The sequence below is a fragment of the Vanellus vanellus genome (assembly GCF_965231255.1).
Source record: "Vanellus vanellus genome assembly, chromosome: 2".
NCBI lineage: Eukaryota > Metazoa > Chordata > Aves > Charadriiformes > Charadriidae > Vanellus > Vanellus vanellus.
Genome location: NC_138906.1, coordinates 120,041,446 through 120,057,978, shown reverse-complemented (window position 1 = coordinate 120,057,978; position 16,533 = coordinate 120,041,446). Strand labels below are relative to the sequence as shown.

The 16,533-nt window shown below is 35.8% G+C and overlaps 1 protein-coding gene across 3 annotated transcripts in view; it reads left to right on the top strand.

Moving 5' to 3' along the window:
• Positions 1-15,378, top strand: part of SS18 (SS18 subunit of BAF chromatin remodeling complex) — a 46,601-nt gene extending 31,223 nt beyond the window's left edge. Inside the window, exons 6-11 of one of the 3 annotated variants that reach the window (XM_082479814.1) lie at positions 4,585-4,752; positions 5,455-5,559; positions 7,647-7,739; positions 8,465-8,587; positions 11,350-11,483; positions 13,679-15,378. In XM_082479814.1, coding sequence (XP_082335940.1) covers positions 4,585-4,752; positions 5,455-5,559; positions 7,647-7,739; positions 8,465-8,587; positions 11,350-11,483; positions 13,679-13,705 — 650 coding nt within the window. In that variant the 3' untranslated portion in view covers positions 13,706-15,378. The remainder of the gene's footprint in view (positions 1-4,584; positions 4,753-5,454; positions 5,560-7,646; positions 7,740-8,464; positions 8,588-11,349; positions 11,484-13,678) is intronic. The other 2 variants (XM_082479815.1, XM_082479816.1) reach the window with 2 other exon arrangements.
• Positions 15,379-16,533: the final 1,155 nt, after the last annotated feature.

Below are 16,533 nucleotides of genomic sequence, written 5' to 3'. Positions count from 1 at the left end.
GAACAGGTGCAGAATTCCTTTTCTTTTGTTGTTCACATAAAGAAAGGAACTTAAAGATAGGAACATCCGATGTTACCTGAAATATAAACATATTTGGCGTATGACGGATCAGGATAAAATGATTTCTGAGATTGAGGACCTTTTATTAACGTCTTGCCATCTACTCATTCCTGTGTAAGCAGAGGCTGTTAGTTTCAATACCTCAACTGCTTACAGTAGCCATGATGTCCATGTAATGGACAAAGCAGGGCAGTCTCAATTTTTCTGACATCTAACCTATTAAAGAAAAAAAAATTGCCTTCACGTTCTGAATTGCTATCATGCTATAGCTAGAATTGTAGGATGTCTAGCTGTAGGAGACACTGCAGTTCTATCTTGAAAAAACAAAGATACAAACAGGTGCCACAGTGCTTGTTCTTTCATCCTTTTTTCCCTAGTATAAAAAATGAAAGATGAAAGGTGATATTGGAACTAAGGATTCTTTTTGTATGACTTATTTTTATGTATTTTTTTTCTTAAACAACACCTGAAATAATGGTTCAGTTTGAGATGAGCATTTTGTTGAATTAAGTGAGTGTGCAGAAGTTTCTACTACCTTTAATTTGCAGCCTAAATCATACATTACGAGTAGCAAAAAAATTGTGTATCCTCAAAGTCTTTTGAGCTAGTGTTTAAATTGCCTTTCATGTTAAAACACCTTTAAGATTTTGGTTCATTTGACCAAATAAATCTGAATTGTAGCTTTTGTAAAGAATCTTGAGAAAATTGAAAGTTAAATTTACCCTACTGTGGAGTTCCTAAGCTAGCTCTTGCAAGACTTATCACCATCACTTATGTTGAAAAACAAGCATTTTTTGGTAAACATGAAGAAAAACAACACAAAGGTTTTGCTGAGGGCTGCTGTATTGCTGAGTATATATTTTGTTATTTATGTAACAGTGGATGCAATGATGACATTAACCATGGTAAATCTGGCATGGTGGATTTTGTTGATATTCTACATGTGAATATCTGATGGCTTTATCAATACGAGTCCACATTGTGAAATGCTTGAAGAATAGACGTCCTCTTAGCAACAAAACCAACATATTTTGAAGACTGAAGATACAATAGTTTGTACTGTTGCTTTTTGATTGTACCCAGCTGCTCCCATAGCTCTTTAATCAGAACAGCAGGGCTACCAGTTCATTTGTGAGTGTGGTTCCTCAATTCTCTGCTTCTTCAGAAGTTTCAACCATGTCAGCAGTTATTCTTGTCCTCTCATAGCATTTGCCACCAGTATCTGAGTTTCAGCAGAAAAGACAAAGCGAAGGAGACAGTTTTAAACCACTAAGTTTTTCTGCAGCTCTTTCATCCTCAGTGCGCTTCTGGTCTCAAATTCATTAGGTTTATCTGGGACCTACTTCTAGTTTGCATTTCTTTTTCTCTCTATTCATCTTGCATGTCTGAAGACTAGGTTGTTGGTTTCCTGAAGTCATTTCTTGTCAGGAGTCTGCCACCAGGTCACTGCATTTATAAGAAGATCAGGTACCAGCCCATTTTTACTAAAATCCACATACCTTTTCTTCCCTATACGTGAGTCCTCCTTATGAGACACTGGCTAGAGCAGGAACAGGTTGTTTTTTTTTTTTTAATTTAGTAGGTGTAGATGACTCTGAAATGAGCAGTTGAGGAAGATGATGTATGTTCTTGATAGTTTAGACTATTTTTAATTAAATTAAACAATGAACAGTTCAGTTTTCACCTATTTTCTGGCTTACTTTATACATTCACTTACTCCATAAGATTGATTTGGGTCTCCATGGTACATTTTTCAAATGCCTGTTTAATGACTACCAAAATTGCCTGCACTCCTCACAGGACCTTCTTAGCATCTTTTTCGTCAGGCTTTTATCCCAAGAATGCTTCCAGTATATTGACATATGAAGGCTGGCTTCTGAATATTCAGAAACATTTATAGGGCTTTTGTACCACCAAAGTTAAAATAGTTTCTTGGAAAGACAATAGTCTGCTTGTGTACTTGCATATTTAGAGGGATAGTCCTAGAAATATTTTCTTGGACTCATTTTTGACGCAATACCAATCAGATATGTTGTCCTCTCTGGAATAAATAGTTCTAGAAATTCACCAAAAAATAACAGTCTAAGGACAGTTTTTGAAAGCAGTGAGCATTCTCTTGCAGTGTACAGTTTTGTGAACTTCTGTGTGTGAAGTTTTATCTCCAAATCTGGAAGAGATCATGACTTCCACTGAGTGTAGTTTGTTGTGACCTGACTGGAGATTCAAGAGCTGTATTTTAAGTGGACTGTAAAAATATGTGCTACAAATATTAGAATGTCTTAAATCATGAGCTAATAGTCTGAAGTGTTTGACTTAAGTTCTGTGAAGAGTTTTTCTAGGTTAGTTTTATGTCATTTTAAGTATTATACAGTGAATAAATGTAGCTTTATTGTAGGCTTGACTTTTCAAAATAAAACCCAAATTCAGTGTTCCCTCACCCCTCAGAACTAATGCATAAAATGGTTCTGTTGCATTAGATGATAGAGACTATGGTTCTTACTAAGAAGATACCTAAAAGAAGAGAGAAATGTGAACCAAACTGGAAGGCAGCCAGGCACTCTGTTATTAACACAATACACAGTCTGATACAGGGTAGTGAATTCTCATTGTGGCTCTACAAAGCGTTAATGAAGTTCTAATTTAAAAAGCAAACAGAAAACCTCTACATTGCACCATGGGGACCCAACACATTTTATCACATTGTATTGTGACTAATATTAATATTGTTAATTAACAAGCTTTCTTGAGATCTAGGAATATTATGGCAACAAGTTGGTGGTTTTTTTTTTCAGGGCTGCCTAATGTTTCTCAGTACCTCCAAACAGAGGAGCAGTGAAATGGAATGATCTAAATTACCTATTCGTTCACAAGATCAAAAATATGAGATATATTTTTGCTAAGTGAAAAATAATTACAGTATCTCAATTTAATTTTTTTACTTTAAAATAGGGACACACAACTGCGATGCTGAACGATAGAAGCATAACTGGATCATTTTAAGAGTGGCTAATATTTATCTTCAGAAGAAAATGAAGCTTAAAAGAACTAAGGCCACTTTACTTCTCGCTGAGAGATTCCACACAGGGGTTTAATGGGATTTAACTAACGCACTTTGAATTCATACCATTAATTAATTTGGCTTAACTTTCTCTTGTAACCTCATATAGACAAGATCTAAGTGACTATGTATTCCTTTCCTTATATAAATCCATTGTCAGTATTGACTGTATCTAGGTAATTTTCCAGCACTGCGGTTTCTGTGTAGGACTTTCTGCTTGTGCTCCAGCACCTAGTTACATAAAAATATTAAATGTAGTGGCAAAGTCTAGCATATAGAAAAACTAGATGATACTTTCCCTTTTTCTCCTGGGATGGGGCTAAGGAGTGGCAGTGCTAGTTTGATGTTTTGATTTGTTTTGGTTTTTAGTGAGACCTAGTTACTTGTCTTTGGAGTTTGTAAAATAAACTATACCAAAAAAGGGGGGGAGGAGGGAAGCTTAGGGTTTCACCATTATAAAGTATGCAATACGTGTTAAGTGGTTTGAATTAATGTATTATCAAAATATGTTGTTGAAGAAGTTTAGTTCCTTGGCACAACTCTTTCCTCCTCATATTTTTAATACTGAAATAACTCTTTTCTGTAGTGGTACCACAGAGGAAGTGGGGAAGCTGTTCTTTGTTAAAAGTTATATCAACCTAACCTGCAATCTCAGATAGTGAAATGGCGTAGTCATCATTTTCATTGCTGTGTGGTGTCAGTAGGGTGCTCTTCATTACCAAAGTTTGCATTTCTCCAAGTTCAGCCTTAACCAGATTTTCTTGGTTGATAGAACATGGACACTACTTGATCTTTCTTGGTCTTTTCCTGTGGCTCATAGAAACTGGGTTCAGCTTGGTATGAAAGATTTTTGGTACAGGCTGCCTGGGACTGTTCAGTGATGGGCAGACCATGTATTCTTGTGGGCCTTTCTGCATAATGTCTGTTGTGTGATTGCCTGACTCACTGGTACAGTGGCTTGTCTTTATGGGCTAAATAAAATTGTTTATTTTGTGATAACATTTAAGTAACTCATTGATGGACTATAACAACAACTACATGTGCATTAAAACTATGCCCCAAGGAGTTCATAACGGTAAATAATTTTTCTGTGACTTGTCAAGGTTTCACCATCAGGTTTTCATCAACACGTTCTTTGCAGATGATTTTTAAAACAAACAAAAAAATGGTAGAAGTGTTTCAGTTATCTTTGTGCATAAGTAAACTAGTGTCTGTGTAGTTTGAAGAAAAATCTTCTAGAAGTCATCCTTATTTAGGCTGAGTTCTATTTTGTAAATTGGTTACTGAATTGATCACCTGAATTTGCCTAGGTCCAGAAACAGTGAATCCTTAGGAGAGCACTGGAAATACAGAGCCTTTTTTGCTCCATTTTTAAAGGCTGAGTTTTCTATGTCAGTTCTTTTTGAAAGATTTAATCACAAGTCAGAAGTTACAGAAGGCATATTTGCTACTTTTTCCTTTCACAGGTCCAATGATGCACCAGCAGCCTCCCTCCCAGCAGTACAACATGCCACAAGCAGGTGGCCAGCATTACCAGGGGCAGCAGCCACCTATGGGAATGATGGGCCAAGTTAACCAAGGAAATCACATGATGGGTCAGAGACAGATTCCTCCATACAGGCCGCCACAGCAAGGTAGGACTCAACTTCAGTGTTTTTTAAATAACCATCTTTAAAACTATTTTAAATCACTTTCTTGCTTACACCAAATTTTGATCAAATCATTGGGTGTCACAGACTTTGCAGACTCTTTTTGTAACCCTTTTAAGGGTGGTTCTTGCAGCAACAGATTACTGGTATCACCATGAAACGTGAAGACAAGTATTTCTTTGGTTTTGAGTTCTTTCTGACAAAAAGTATCTAAAAATACGCATCTTGGATACGCTGATGCAGAATTCTGTTTCGATATTTAAATGATAGGTACAGAAAAGGAACAGAGTACCTGCTTGGTTTTGAATTTCTCAATTACAAAAAAGGAACAATGTTCCACAATCTTGCTTCTCTTTTTTATTTATCTTTTTCCCAGTCCTTTTAGAAAAAGAATAACTTTATTATTAACATCTTAGGCTGTTATACACATGTTCCTAAAATGAGCTCAAAACTGAAGTTTGATGTGCTCAATCTAGTGCAGCCGAACAATTGTGTATGTGTGTATATATACAGATAGATGCTTTTTTTTTTTTTTTTTTAAGTAAACCAGATTACATATGTTGTCTGAAATGCAACAATATGGGTGGGGAGTACATTTGAGAAATATTTCTCATACTAAAATCAGAAATTAGCAGGCTTTATAACAGAGAAAAGTTATTTACGTATTGACTGGTTGTGGTTTTTCAGGCCCACCACAGCAGTACTCAGGCCAGGAAGACTATTATGGGGACCAATACAGTCATGGTGGACAAGGTCCTCCAGAAGGCATGAACCAGCAATATTACCCTGATGGTAATCTCTCATAAATGTTAACTTTCCCATTTTCTATACCTGCCCAATACTAATGTAGTCATATGCCCAAAATTAGGGAATGAGACAAGAATAGTAATTGGATATCATACTTCACACTTACAAAACCTTCCAAATTCAGAGTTGTTACTGCAGTTTAAGTTACTATGATTATTTATATTTTACAACTTAAAGCATGTAATTTGTAATACTCCCATTTGAAACTCTTAACAACAGTTTTAGTATTTCAACATGAATTTCTGTAATTGGTTTATCTAAAAGTATGGAGGGTTCCTTAGCATATCTAGTATAATTGAGATGAATTAAAAGTCATAACTTCATTATAAATAAGAGAGGGGGCGATATCCTTTTATTAAAGATTTTGTTAAAGTGGAAACACTTGCTAAAAAGATGTGTGTTTTCTGTAAATATTCTATTTTTTAACTTAGTGTTTAGTTTTCATGTAAGTCACATGGATATGTTATTGCTGCCATGGTACGGGCCTTTAGTTTAATTTTTACAAAGGAATAAAATGGTCCCTGCCCAGAGGAGACTGTAATTGTGAATCCTCTTTAGAAGTCCCCCTGCAGTGCTTTCAAGACAAGACTAGAACTTTGAATTTCATAAATCTGTGCTCCTACCTCTTGCAATTTAGAGTGCTGAAGGCTATTGGATTGTGTTGTAAGTTAGAAAAGTTGCGAGTAACCTGTTTTTAGGCTGAGCAGAGACTGGGAGAACAAAGATGCTGACTCATGACTACTGTGATAACTGTGTGTGCAACTTAATGGTATCTTATGAAGTTCAAGGAATGTGGTAGATGTTAATGTTTTAAAATGTATACAAAGCAAAGCTGTGTAATTGCCAAAGCAACTACTCATTGCAAATAAAGGATACAAGTTATTTGTTTGAATTACAGGTTGCATTAACTTGTAATTATTAAACTTTCATTTTGGAACTCTTATGTTATACACATGAACTTTAAATAGTTACAGGCAATTTACTGTAGTAAGGGCAATTTGATGTCAACAACTCCGTGGCAGCAGATCACCTCTCTAAAACCTATTCCTTCTAAAGGTTCATTCTTTATCATTACTTCATTATTGCGCTTATATAGAATGCAAAGAAAATTTATTATAAGACTTGTTTTAATGGTCATGTATTTGTGAGATTCAATAAATGATGTATAGTACAGTTGCAGAACTAATTACAAACACCACTTAGTTTTAGAACTGTTTTCTCCTTTTCTTATTTTTATTCCAAAATTTTATTCTAAATGTACGTAAGTTGTATAATTTAATTTCCAATTTAAAAAAAAATTTTGCCTTGTTTTCTTGATCAAGTTAACAGTAAGATATATTGTGGTCATCTGTAAGACAAAATATACTTGTTCTAAAAACAACAACAGGTGGGGGCTTATTGCACATGTTGGTTTGTTAATCAGAGATGCCTGTAGTCTCTGAAAAGGAAGGTTTGTTTGTAATGATCCTACTCAGGACTGGAATGTAAGAGGAAAAGTTTTCTTAAGAATTATAGGAATTCTGTTAGTAGGGAAAACCTTGAGAATGTTATCTTTCTGTCACTTAAAAGCAAAATTTAATGTAGACCGTGGTTCATAACTTCATTGAGCTTTATTTGTTATATTTCACACTGCTTTTAGCATATGCTTTTGAATTGGAGATCAGCAGAACAGGTGTCAGACAAAGTATGATAATTGCTTTCTTTGTTCATTTTAATTTAATTCAGGTTATTTACATGTGAAAGGCCTAAATGCTTTCATTTTTTTTTGAGTGAAAGATAAAGTACTTTTTTCTTTTTTTTTCCTCCCCTCCCAACAAGGATTATCAGAAGGTTAAGACCATCCCTTGCTGTGATGTTGCTAAAACTACTGCATTAAGCCTTTTTTTTTTCTGTCACGTTAATTCAATATGAAAGGAAATCATATTAAGAAATCTTTGGCTAATACAATTGAAAATTCTTTTTCATGTATATCCAGTTGAAATTTTTTTCATTTTTCTGAGAAATGAAATATTTTAGGGTTTTCACTCAGAGGCCATTAACGTTTCTTCCTGTCTCTTGTCGAATTGATGTAGGTCATAATGATTACGGTTATCAGCAACCGTCGTATCCTGAACAAGGCTACGATAGGCCTTATGAGGATTCCTCACAACATTACTACGAAGGAGGTATCTATATACCTTCACACACATACGCACATACATTCCCTTTCCTCCCCCGCCCGCAACGGGAACAAACATTCTTGCACAACACGACTTATACCCATGCAAAGCTCTTGTAGAATACTAGTTGCTGGCTGTCTTGAAAATTGCAGGGAACCCAAAGCGTTCAGAATAATTTCTTGCAAACACCTAAAATATATAACCACAATTTGCCATTTCTAACAACAGTAAAATGACTAAAACACTCTAGAGATTTTTTTTTTTACCTCAATGGAAATTTTTGTTTAAACATAAATTTGTTGGTTCAGTTGTATATCTTTTTGTGTGTGTATCTATTTTTGTATAATTATAGTGCCGTTAGGAAACAGCTTGCTGATCTTGTGTAGCTAGTCTGTGCTCTTGTAGCTGTCCTTAATTTTGTCTTTTTTTTTATTTTATTTTATTTAGCATAGTCATGATCTTATGACTGTGGTGTTCCAGTAAATGTTTTGCTCGTTTGGCAGAGATGCTGAAAATGCTGCAGTTCAACTTTGCAAAATTGGCTCTAACTGCAGTTTGTTTGGCCGAATTCCTTCTGTTTGGTTTGAGTTTTCTTTGTTTTGTTCAGTTTTTGAAATCAATATTGCATTTTCATTTTGTTCTTGTGTTGTTGGCTGTGCATCTTAGAAGGAAAAATAAATAATAAAGTAGGTATCTTTATAAGTTTCTGCTTTCTTGCAATCATCTTACAGGAAACTCGCAATATGGTCAGCAGCAAGATGCTTATCAAGGACCACCCCAACAGCAGGGTTATCCGCCACAACAGCAGCAATATCCAGGCCAACAAGGCTATCCAGGACAGCAGCAGGGTTATGGTAAGAACCTGAAGATACAGACATCAATCACAGAAAAGACCAAGGGAGATCCTCGTGTTATTCCATCCCTGTTTTACTGGGTTGAAAGGCCAGGCTTGTGCAAGAAAGCTGTATGCCTGCAATTTCACTGAGCCAAAACAAGAAGGTGTAGAAGACAGCATTGTTTGGGAAGTCGATCTGTTGGCAATCTAGGACAATGTGGTAGCATAGAAAAGGAGGGTGGCTAGAAAGCATTATAACAAGTGTCTGTCTAATTTAGAAAGACGCAGAAAGACTGCTGTTTTCTGTTCTCTGTAGGTGAACACAAGACTCAGGAGGGCAGAAGGATGGCAGAGAACCATTTATATCCTCTCATCCCTGGATTTGCCATTTAGAACAAGATCTTTTAAAAAAATAGTTTAAAATTTCATCCAACATACATTAATCATTCTTTTAAAATATTTGTACTGATCAGTAAGGAAATGAATAGAAGCGTTGCCAATGCAGCTTTCAAGAGAGTTTGTTTTATAAATTTGCACGAGTAGTATAAGCCGCTTGATGCATGGCAGGAATGAGAAATTCTCTGCTACAAGTGAGATAATGTAGTGCTTGGATTCAAGGAAAACGTCCCAAACAGGAAACTTAAAAGTAGTAGTGTGTAATTTTTGTGTATTACTTCTGAAAACTGGAGGTCAGAAGAGCATACTGAAAATAGTGCTGTCTCAAGTTTTGCTTGCTTGCATATTGTAAAGCTGTACATATTTCTCTCAGAAGAAGGAATCTCTGAAATATAATTCTATATATTTTAACTTCTAGCTTTGTTGCATGTTTAAATGCTAAAGCTTTTGGCATTGTGGATATGTGAGGAAGTGCATAGCTGATGACTGTGTAGATAAATGTGTAGATAAATGACAGACTCTCATTAAATCCAGTGGTGTTGAGACAGAGTTAAGTTTTAAGAGGATCCACTGAGATTTAGCAAGTTTTCTCCTTTGTTATGGATGAATTAATAGCTCTGAAATAATATTCATGTACTTATGTTCTGCTAAACATAACACAGGAACAGAATGAAGATTAGAGTGAAAGTCCATCTAGCTCACTATTCTAAATGTTGCAAGTAAAGAAATAAAGTCTGACTTATTCTGAAAATTTAGGTTAAGAAATACGAGAGGAAGGGGATGAAGAAATCTGTTGGAGCGACTTACCCACTGTAATTTGTAAACCCAAATAGCATACTTCTCAATTTTTATTTTTAGCAGAACTAGATAGTGAAGTTTCATTTTTATTTCATAAAATCTATCACTGAATATTTAGAATTCAACTACAGAGAATTACCATGAATAAATAAAACCAAGTTTCATTTGTCGAGTAACACAGCACTTCTTAGGATGTAGTATCCTTGCCCAATTTAATATTCAAGTGCTTTCTAATCTGCAAAAATAATTCAACATGCCGGTCATTGTTATCAATCTTTAAGGTTTTGTTCCACTGTAGAAAGCTGAAACTGCGTAGTTCAAGGGGATTTGAGGCCTGAGGAAATGGTGATAGCCTATGGAGCTTTTCTTCTCTGGGTCATCTTTTTGACTGTCTCATAGATCTATAATTACTGAAAGAGTTACCAGCTGATGTCATCTGAATGTCCAGTGCCTGTAGCTAAAACTAGCCCTCTCTAGCACTGAATCACACTATTGCTAAAACAAATCTGTTTCTACTGAGGAAAAGAAAAAAGAGGGTTGGTTTGTTTAAAAGAAAGCACTTCTAAAGATTTGCAACTCTTCATGTCTGCTCGTTTTTAAGGGGTGGTGTTAAAAAAGCTAACTTAGATCCGCTCCAGAAGGTCCGTATGGAGTGTCCCTGAAATACACAGTACACGACCTCTCCCAGGGTAGGAAGGGATGAGGTTAATGTTTTTGGAACATGGCTGCAACTGCCTGATGGTCTTAAGGTGCAGCTTCCAATGGTAGGCAGGCTGAGTCCCTGTGAATAGTAACAGAAAGAGTTTGTGTTGACAGAAGAACTGCTTCCTTTTACAGCCAAAAAAGGCTGGAGCCAAAGTTGGGTTCGGTTCTTTTTTTTTTTCCTATCTTTTTCCTGGAAAGTTGAGATGACCAGAGGAGTATGGAGTAGAGGCTGCTTTTTCTCCATACCACAATAGCATTTACTGGTTTTCACATCTCATACTTTATGCATGTAGCTTGCTTTCCTGATGTCCCATTTATGATTGCCTGCTGTAGTGTGAGAACTGACTTTCTGGCAGTGCAGCGCTGCCGGTCTCTTCAAAAGGTCCAAACACTAAATGCGGCTGATCATCTGGCTGCTCCTGACACTGTAAAGTTCTGGAACTGGAGCAGCGTACAGCAGGAGGAGGGTGTGCCTCCCTAAATCCTGGAAAAGGCTCATGTTTATGACTTGTCATTTCTTCTTTTGTTCTTCCCTGTCCTATGACCTCATGTGTGGCACTACATGCATTGTTAATAAATAATGAATATACAAATAAAGGTAAACGTTTTCGTGGTTGGAGCTTAGGCCCTGCCAGCTAAGGTGCTTCCCAGGGTGAGAAAAGGACCACTGATCCCTGGTATGTTTTTAAGTAGGAAAAGACCTACTTGCACAGCAGGGATACTTCTTAGCCCTGCTCAGTTGTAAAATTCAATGTCTTTACTATGCTCTTCTTCCCAACACCTTAAGCAATCTCTTGTTTCCTTTTTTGTTTTTTTGTTTTTTTTTTTTTTTTTTGTTTGTTTTGTTTTGTTTTTTTTTGTTTACATCTTAATGATCTCCAGGTCCCTCCCAGAGTGGTCCAGGACCTCAGTATCCCAACTATCCACAAGGACAAGGCCAGCAGTATGGGGCATACAGACCCACACAGCCTGGGCCACCACAGCCACCACAGCAGAGGCCTTATGGATATGACCAGGTATTCCTTCATTTGATAAGAAAGTTGTGATTCTTACACATTCATTTGATAATCTTAGTTTCTTGTGGACATTTAAACTAATGAATTTGAGGACATGACCTCACAGGGATGTACATAGAATTCTCATGTATTTCCAGGGGAGTTACCCAGAATCATTTATCTGGAGGTGTGATTAGTCATTCTCTTCTGAGTTGGCAAAGTTTTAATGCAATTTTGCAAAGCAAGGTGCTTCAGACAATGTTTTTAGACCTTAAAAATCAAGGTGATGTGTTTTGTATCCTCATGGTGAATGCTAATATGAAAGATGAGGTTCCTTAGTCTCATGGTGGATCATTCTTTGTTATTGCTTTGCAGTAAAAATGGTTGAATTGATTTTTCCACAAACACAAATCCAGTAATCCTCCTCTCCAGTTACAGAACCATCTCAGATGTGCAACTGAAGTCCCTCCACTGTAGGGCGGTGCGGGGGGGACATGAAGCCTATTTTTGCACAGATTTTCTCTGAGCGGTATAAAGGAACACTGAACATGGGAAGAAGTTACCTGAAAAATCAACTGCTTCTTTCCTATCAATACTAATATAAGTTTAAAGCAAACAAGAACCACCAAAACTCTAGGCTGGAGTTGAAGTGGAGGACTGCTGTGAGGGGAGAGGAAAAAAAAAAAAAAGTCTTCTGATTAAAGAATGAAGCAGAGGTTTTATTCCTGTAGAAGGTACTAAACTGTAAAAATCTAATCTTTGCAATAGCAATCATTCAGAATTGTCATTAAAACATACACTATTACTTTCCTCAGCGTAAATAAAATGGAGAGTAACTAAATGTACCTTATGATCAAGTTGAGGTTCTAGTGTTTAAATAAAATACTGATCTGTCAGTAGAAGATCAGTTGAACTTTCAGGAAGAACTTTCCTTTGGAAGTGAGAATAAATACAATTGCCTGCATTTTTAAAGGAGAACAATTGGCTTTCTTTCTACAGGAATTAGAAAAAACAAGGAAGAAGGACCAAACTCAGTGTGGTAGTTTAGAGATGCAGTTACTTCAAATTATTTAACAGATAAGCAAAATGCTCATGCACTGAACTAATAACTTCCTCCTGCAAATAATAAGCTACAGGAAAATGCTTTGATTGTGGCAAATGTAAGGTTAAGGAAACTTAATCTCTATTTGCTGAGTTTCTTCCTGCTTCTTCCAGCTTTCTTTGCAGTAGAAGTGGATAACCCTCTCTGTAGATAGGCTCTACTCCTTCAGTTCGTGCCATCTGAGTTCCACTGGGAAACTCAATTATAGAGGACCTCTCCACTCATTCATACTAGCCATTCCCATACGTATTGTGCTGCTTAAATTATCATCTGGCAATTGTTCTGAAACTCTTCTTCCTGACCGATTGCCATATTACAATGGAAAAAACTGACATTGCAAAATTAAACTGGAATTTAAAATACTGCCTTACCATGATGGTACTTAACATGGAATGGTGGGACCACAGTCTGGAGAAAACTGTTCACTTCATAGCACACTACTTGTTTCTGCGCAAGCCTTGAACCTTGTGGTGAAGGATCATGGTAAGCATGTAGCATTGATGCTTTCACCCCTGCCCTCCTCTGCAGTACATGACATTCTGTCAAAAGAAATGGAGTGTATCAGTGAGGGTAATAATTGTATGTATCGGATCTATGGAATAATTGATTTCCATAGGATATTTTGACAAGTTCTCTATGTTCACTGGGATGTGCCTTCATTTTTGAGGTACGTGTATCAGTCCATTCTGTGATGCTTGATATATGAATATTTTTAGGTATCTCTGAAAGCAGGTTGGTTTCCCAAATTACTTTGAATTTAGGTGACCTTGTCTTTTTGAAATAATTTTCAAAGTTTAGGTGGCAAATAATTTCCGTCTTCTATTTTTGATGGTTTTCTGCAAATTTCACAGCAGTCTACTGAATTTAAATACACTCTTCTGATTACATTAGGTACCTGGCTTTAAATCTGTATCATCAGTCTTACTTTTACACTAAAACACAAATTATTTTTAGTGAGATGAGAGTCTGTACTACTTATATCACTTCATCATTTATTGTTACTTGTTTCCACCTTTTAACATCATATTTTATTTGGATGGTCTTCTGATTTCAGCTTTTAATACAGGAAAATATGCCTTGTCGTCTAATTACATATTTTGAATTTATTTTTTAGGGTCAGTATGGAAATTATCAACAGTGAAAAAGTACTCACATTCCAGTAGGCACTATCTCTTAGCAGCCATATTGTCTTCTCAGCACTGTGGACATCTTCCTGAGATGAGAACCTCCCATTCCATCTAGCTTTTGGAAAAATCTTGTGGCTGTTTTATGGTATACAGTCTTTATGGGTTAATTGTTAAAGGCTGTAGATTCTCAGAAACTGATTTCACATCTCTACTCTAGATGGCAATATTGGACAGAAAATATGTGACATAACAATTTGCAGTGAGTTGAGAACTGTATGTCAAATAGACTGTTACAGACTGAAAGGTGCGAACAGCTTTGTATGTTTATGAAGGTTATGGGAATTTAATATTTTTTCCACAGATTTTTTTTGTAGGGGGAAAGGGGAAATGCACACTTTTTACAGCAGCAATATTTTGTATATTATGTTTTTCATGTGGTGAATATGCAAGACAGTACACTACTCGCTGGGCAGGATGAGAAATCTACTGTTAGAAATGGGTTGGGTCATGATAAGTGCTTGATTGTATAAGTCTCGAAATGGTGTACAATAAAGATAACAGTGAAAAAAGATGGAGAGCATCGTACATCACTGATAGGTTCATGTATAAAGAATAAGAATCCCAGTTATCTAAATGGGAACGCAATTAAGAACAGTATAATATAGTCTTGTGCAAAGATTAATTTTTTAAGCTTTCCAATTTTTGAGTGAAGCATTTTTGTAAAAATTGTTTCTAACATAGTTTGACAATTTTCTGCAACATTTTTTGGGTAACACAATAAACGTTTGGGTTTTATTTCTCAAGTGTTTTGTCACAGCTTTGCATAAGCAAGCTGTAATCCCTCTTAATAATTGCAATAACAAAGAAAATGACAAGTGTTAATTTTACTTGGCTTGAATATGCAAAGAACTTGAAAAAGAATATGGACGACAGGACTGTATTGTATAAGTGTATTTTAACCTTTAGTTCAATAATTTGTATGTATCAAAATAGCCTAGAAGACTTTGTAAAGCCTATCTAAACTTTCCTAACTGGGAGTTAATATCTTTAGAAAGGGGGCATTTTTTGTGTGTGTCCATTTTTCTTATTGGTTAACATGAGACCAAGGGATATTTTATAACATCAAATATAAAACCTGTTGGTGAGGTATATGCCAAATTTTGTTTTGAACTGCATCAATGCTTATAGTGTTGCATGTGAGATAGAGGCAGCACCTCAATCAATAGCATAGTACACAAAAAAATTGGTTTTGACTGTCCTGCAACTGTATATCAGATAATTAAATGGATATTCTATTGGGCAGAAATATATGCATTCAAGAATTCCTGGCAACTTTTATAAAGGACAAAACTGAAAATCAGCCCAGGACTAAAATAATTTTTTTTTTTTTTTCAGTTGTCGGTCATGTTGGGGTGTGGGGGGGAAGAAAAACAGCTGGTGTTCATAATATGTGTGACATTATACATGGAAGACAAGATTTTCAATTTGCTCATCATTTTTAAAGGGAAAACAATTTTCTTAAAGTAGATAGAAAATACACATCAAGGTTTGAACAGATATGGCATGAGGAACATTATTATGAATGAAATGCTTGTAGGTTCTGTGCCAATTTTCCACCACTGTGTACTTCATTGCTATTTAAAACTGTACTCCATCAATTCTAATGGAAGAATAAATTATTTGTGATTTTAATTTTCTCATTTGTTTCTTTAAATTAGATCCCTATCACTCTGATGTCTCATCTGGAGACTCTGCTGTGGATTTTTATTTTATAGAAGTTTGGCCAGATTAACCAAACTGTATTTGCATGCTAGGACTTTATCAAAATTCTCTTGCCATAGCCAAGTTAATTAGAATTAACTGTTCAGTAATCAGCATGTTGTGTAGGTTGTTTGTTACGAAATTCTTCCTCTGAAACTGAAGGTCCGTGAGGCTATAATCAAGATGACTGAATTAGATAAATGAGTTGAGGAGGCAAAAATGTGTTGAACCCAACCTGGTGTAGATATGTTATCTCATTTGAAATAAGCTCAACTGACATTAAGAAATAATTTGTCTTTCCAGCCCGTCTTCTGTTGTCTTATTCTCCTTTTTAATGGAAACTAAAATTGCAATTTTAATAAGCAGAATTTCCTCCAGGGTTTCCCTCCTAGAGACTACTGCATTTGCAAGGTTTAATTGTTTTATAACAGTCCTGTTTCGTAAAACTTTTTAATTGGTGGTGACAAAAATTACCTTATTCCTCTGATACTATGCCAGAAGAACAACTTCAGAGGAGATAGCTCCATGCAAAAGTATTTTTACTAAGATTATATATTAAAAAAGAACCAGTTTTCCCTAAACAAAAAAGAAGCAGGAATGCACGACAGGACCAGGATGAAATAGCAAGATACAACACTCATTTTAGTAAGTATTCTTTATAACATAAAATCCATCCAATAGGAAACTAGTAAAAAAGGTGCTACGTTTGGCATTTTACGTGTAAAACGTAGAAGGTAGGACTTAAGAAGGGGACTGACGTAGCAAATCAAATACATGAACAGAGATGACACAGATTTGCAAAGAGTAAAGACGAGAAGTTAAAGGATTAAGAGACTTTTAGTTATCATAGTGCTGTGACTTTTGCCGCCGTATTTTGCTCTTCCTTTTCAGACAATTTTATTTCCTTTTCTGCTCTGTGAATGACTCGCAGAAGGGAGAAGCTGCCTCGCTGTTTCAAATGAAATTGACTTCACAGTGTTGTAACATAAATAAGCAAACATGCCACTTCATAGAGCAGGATAAATGTGTCTTTTTGCAAATAGTCCCTCTTTCATTTTCTTATCTAAAATTACTTTAAATG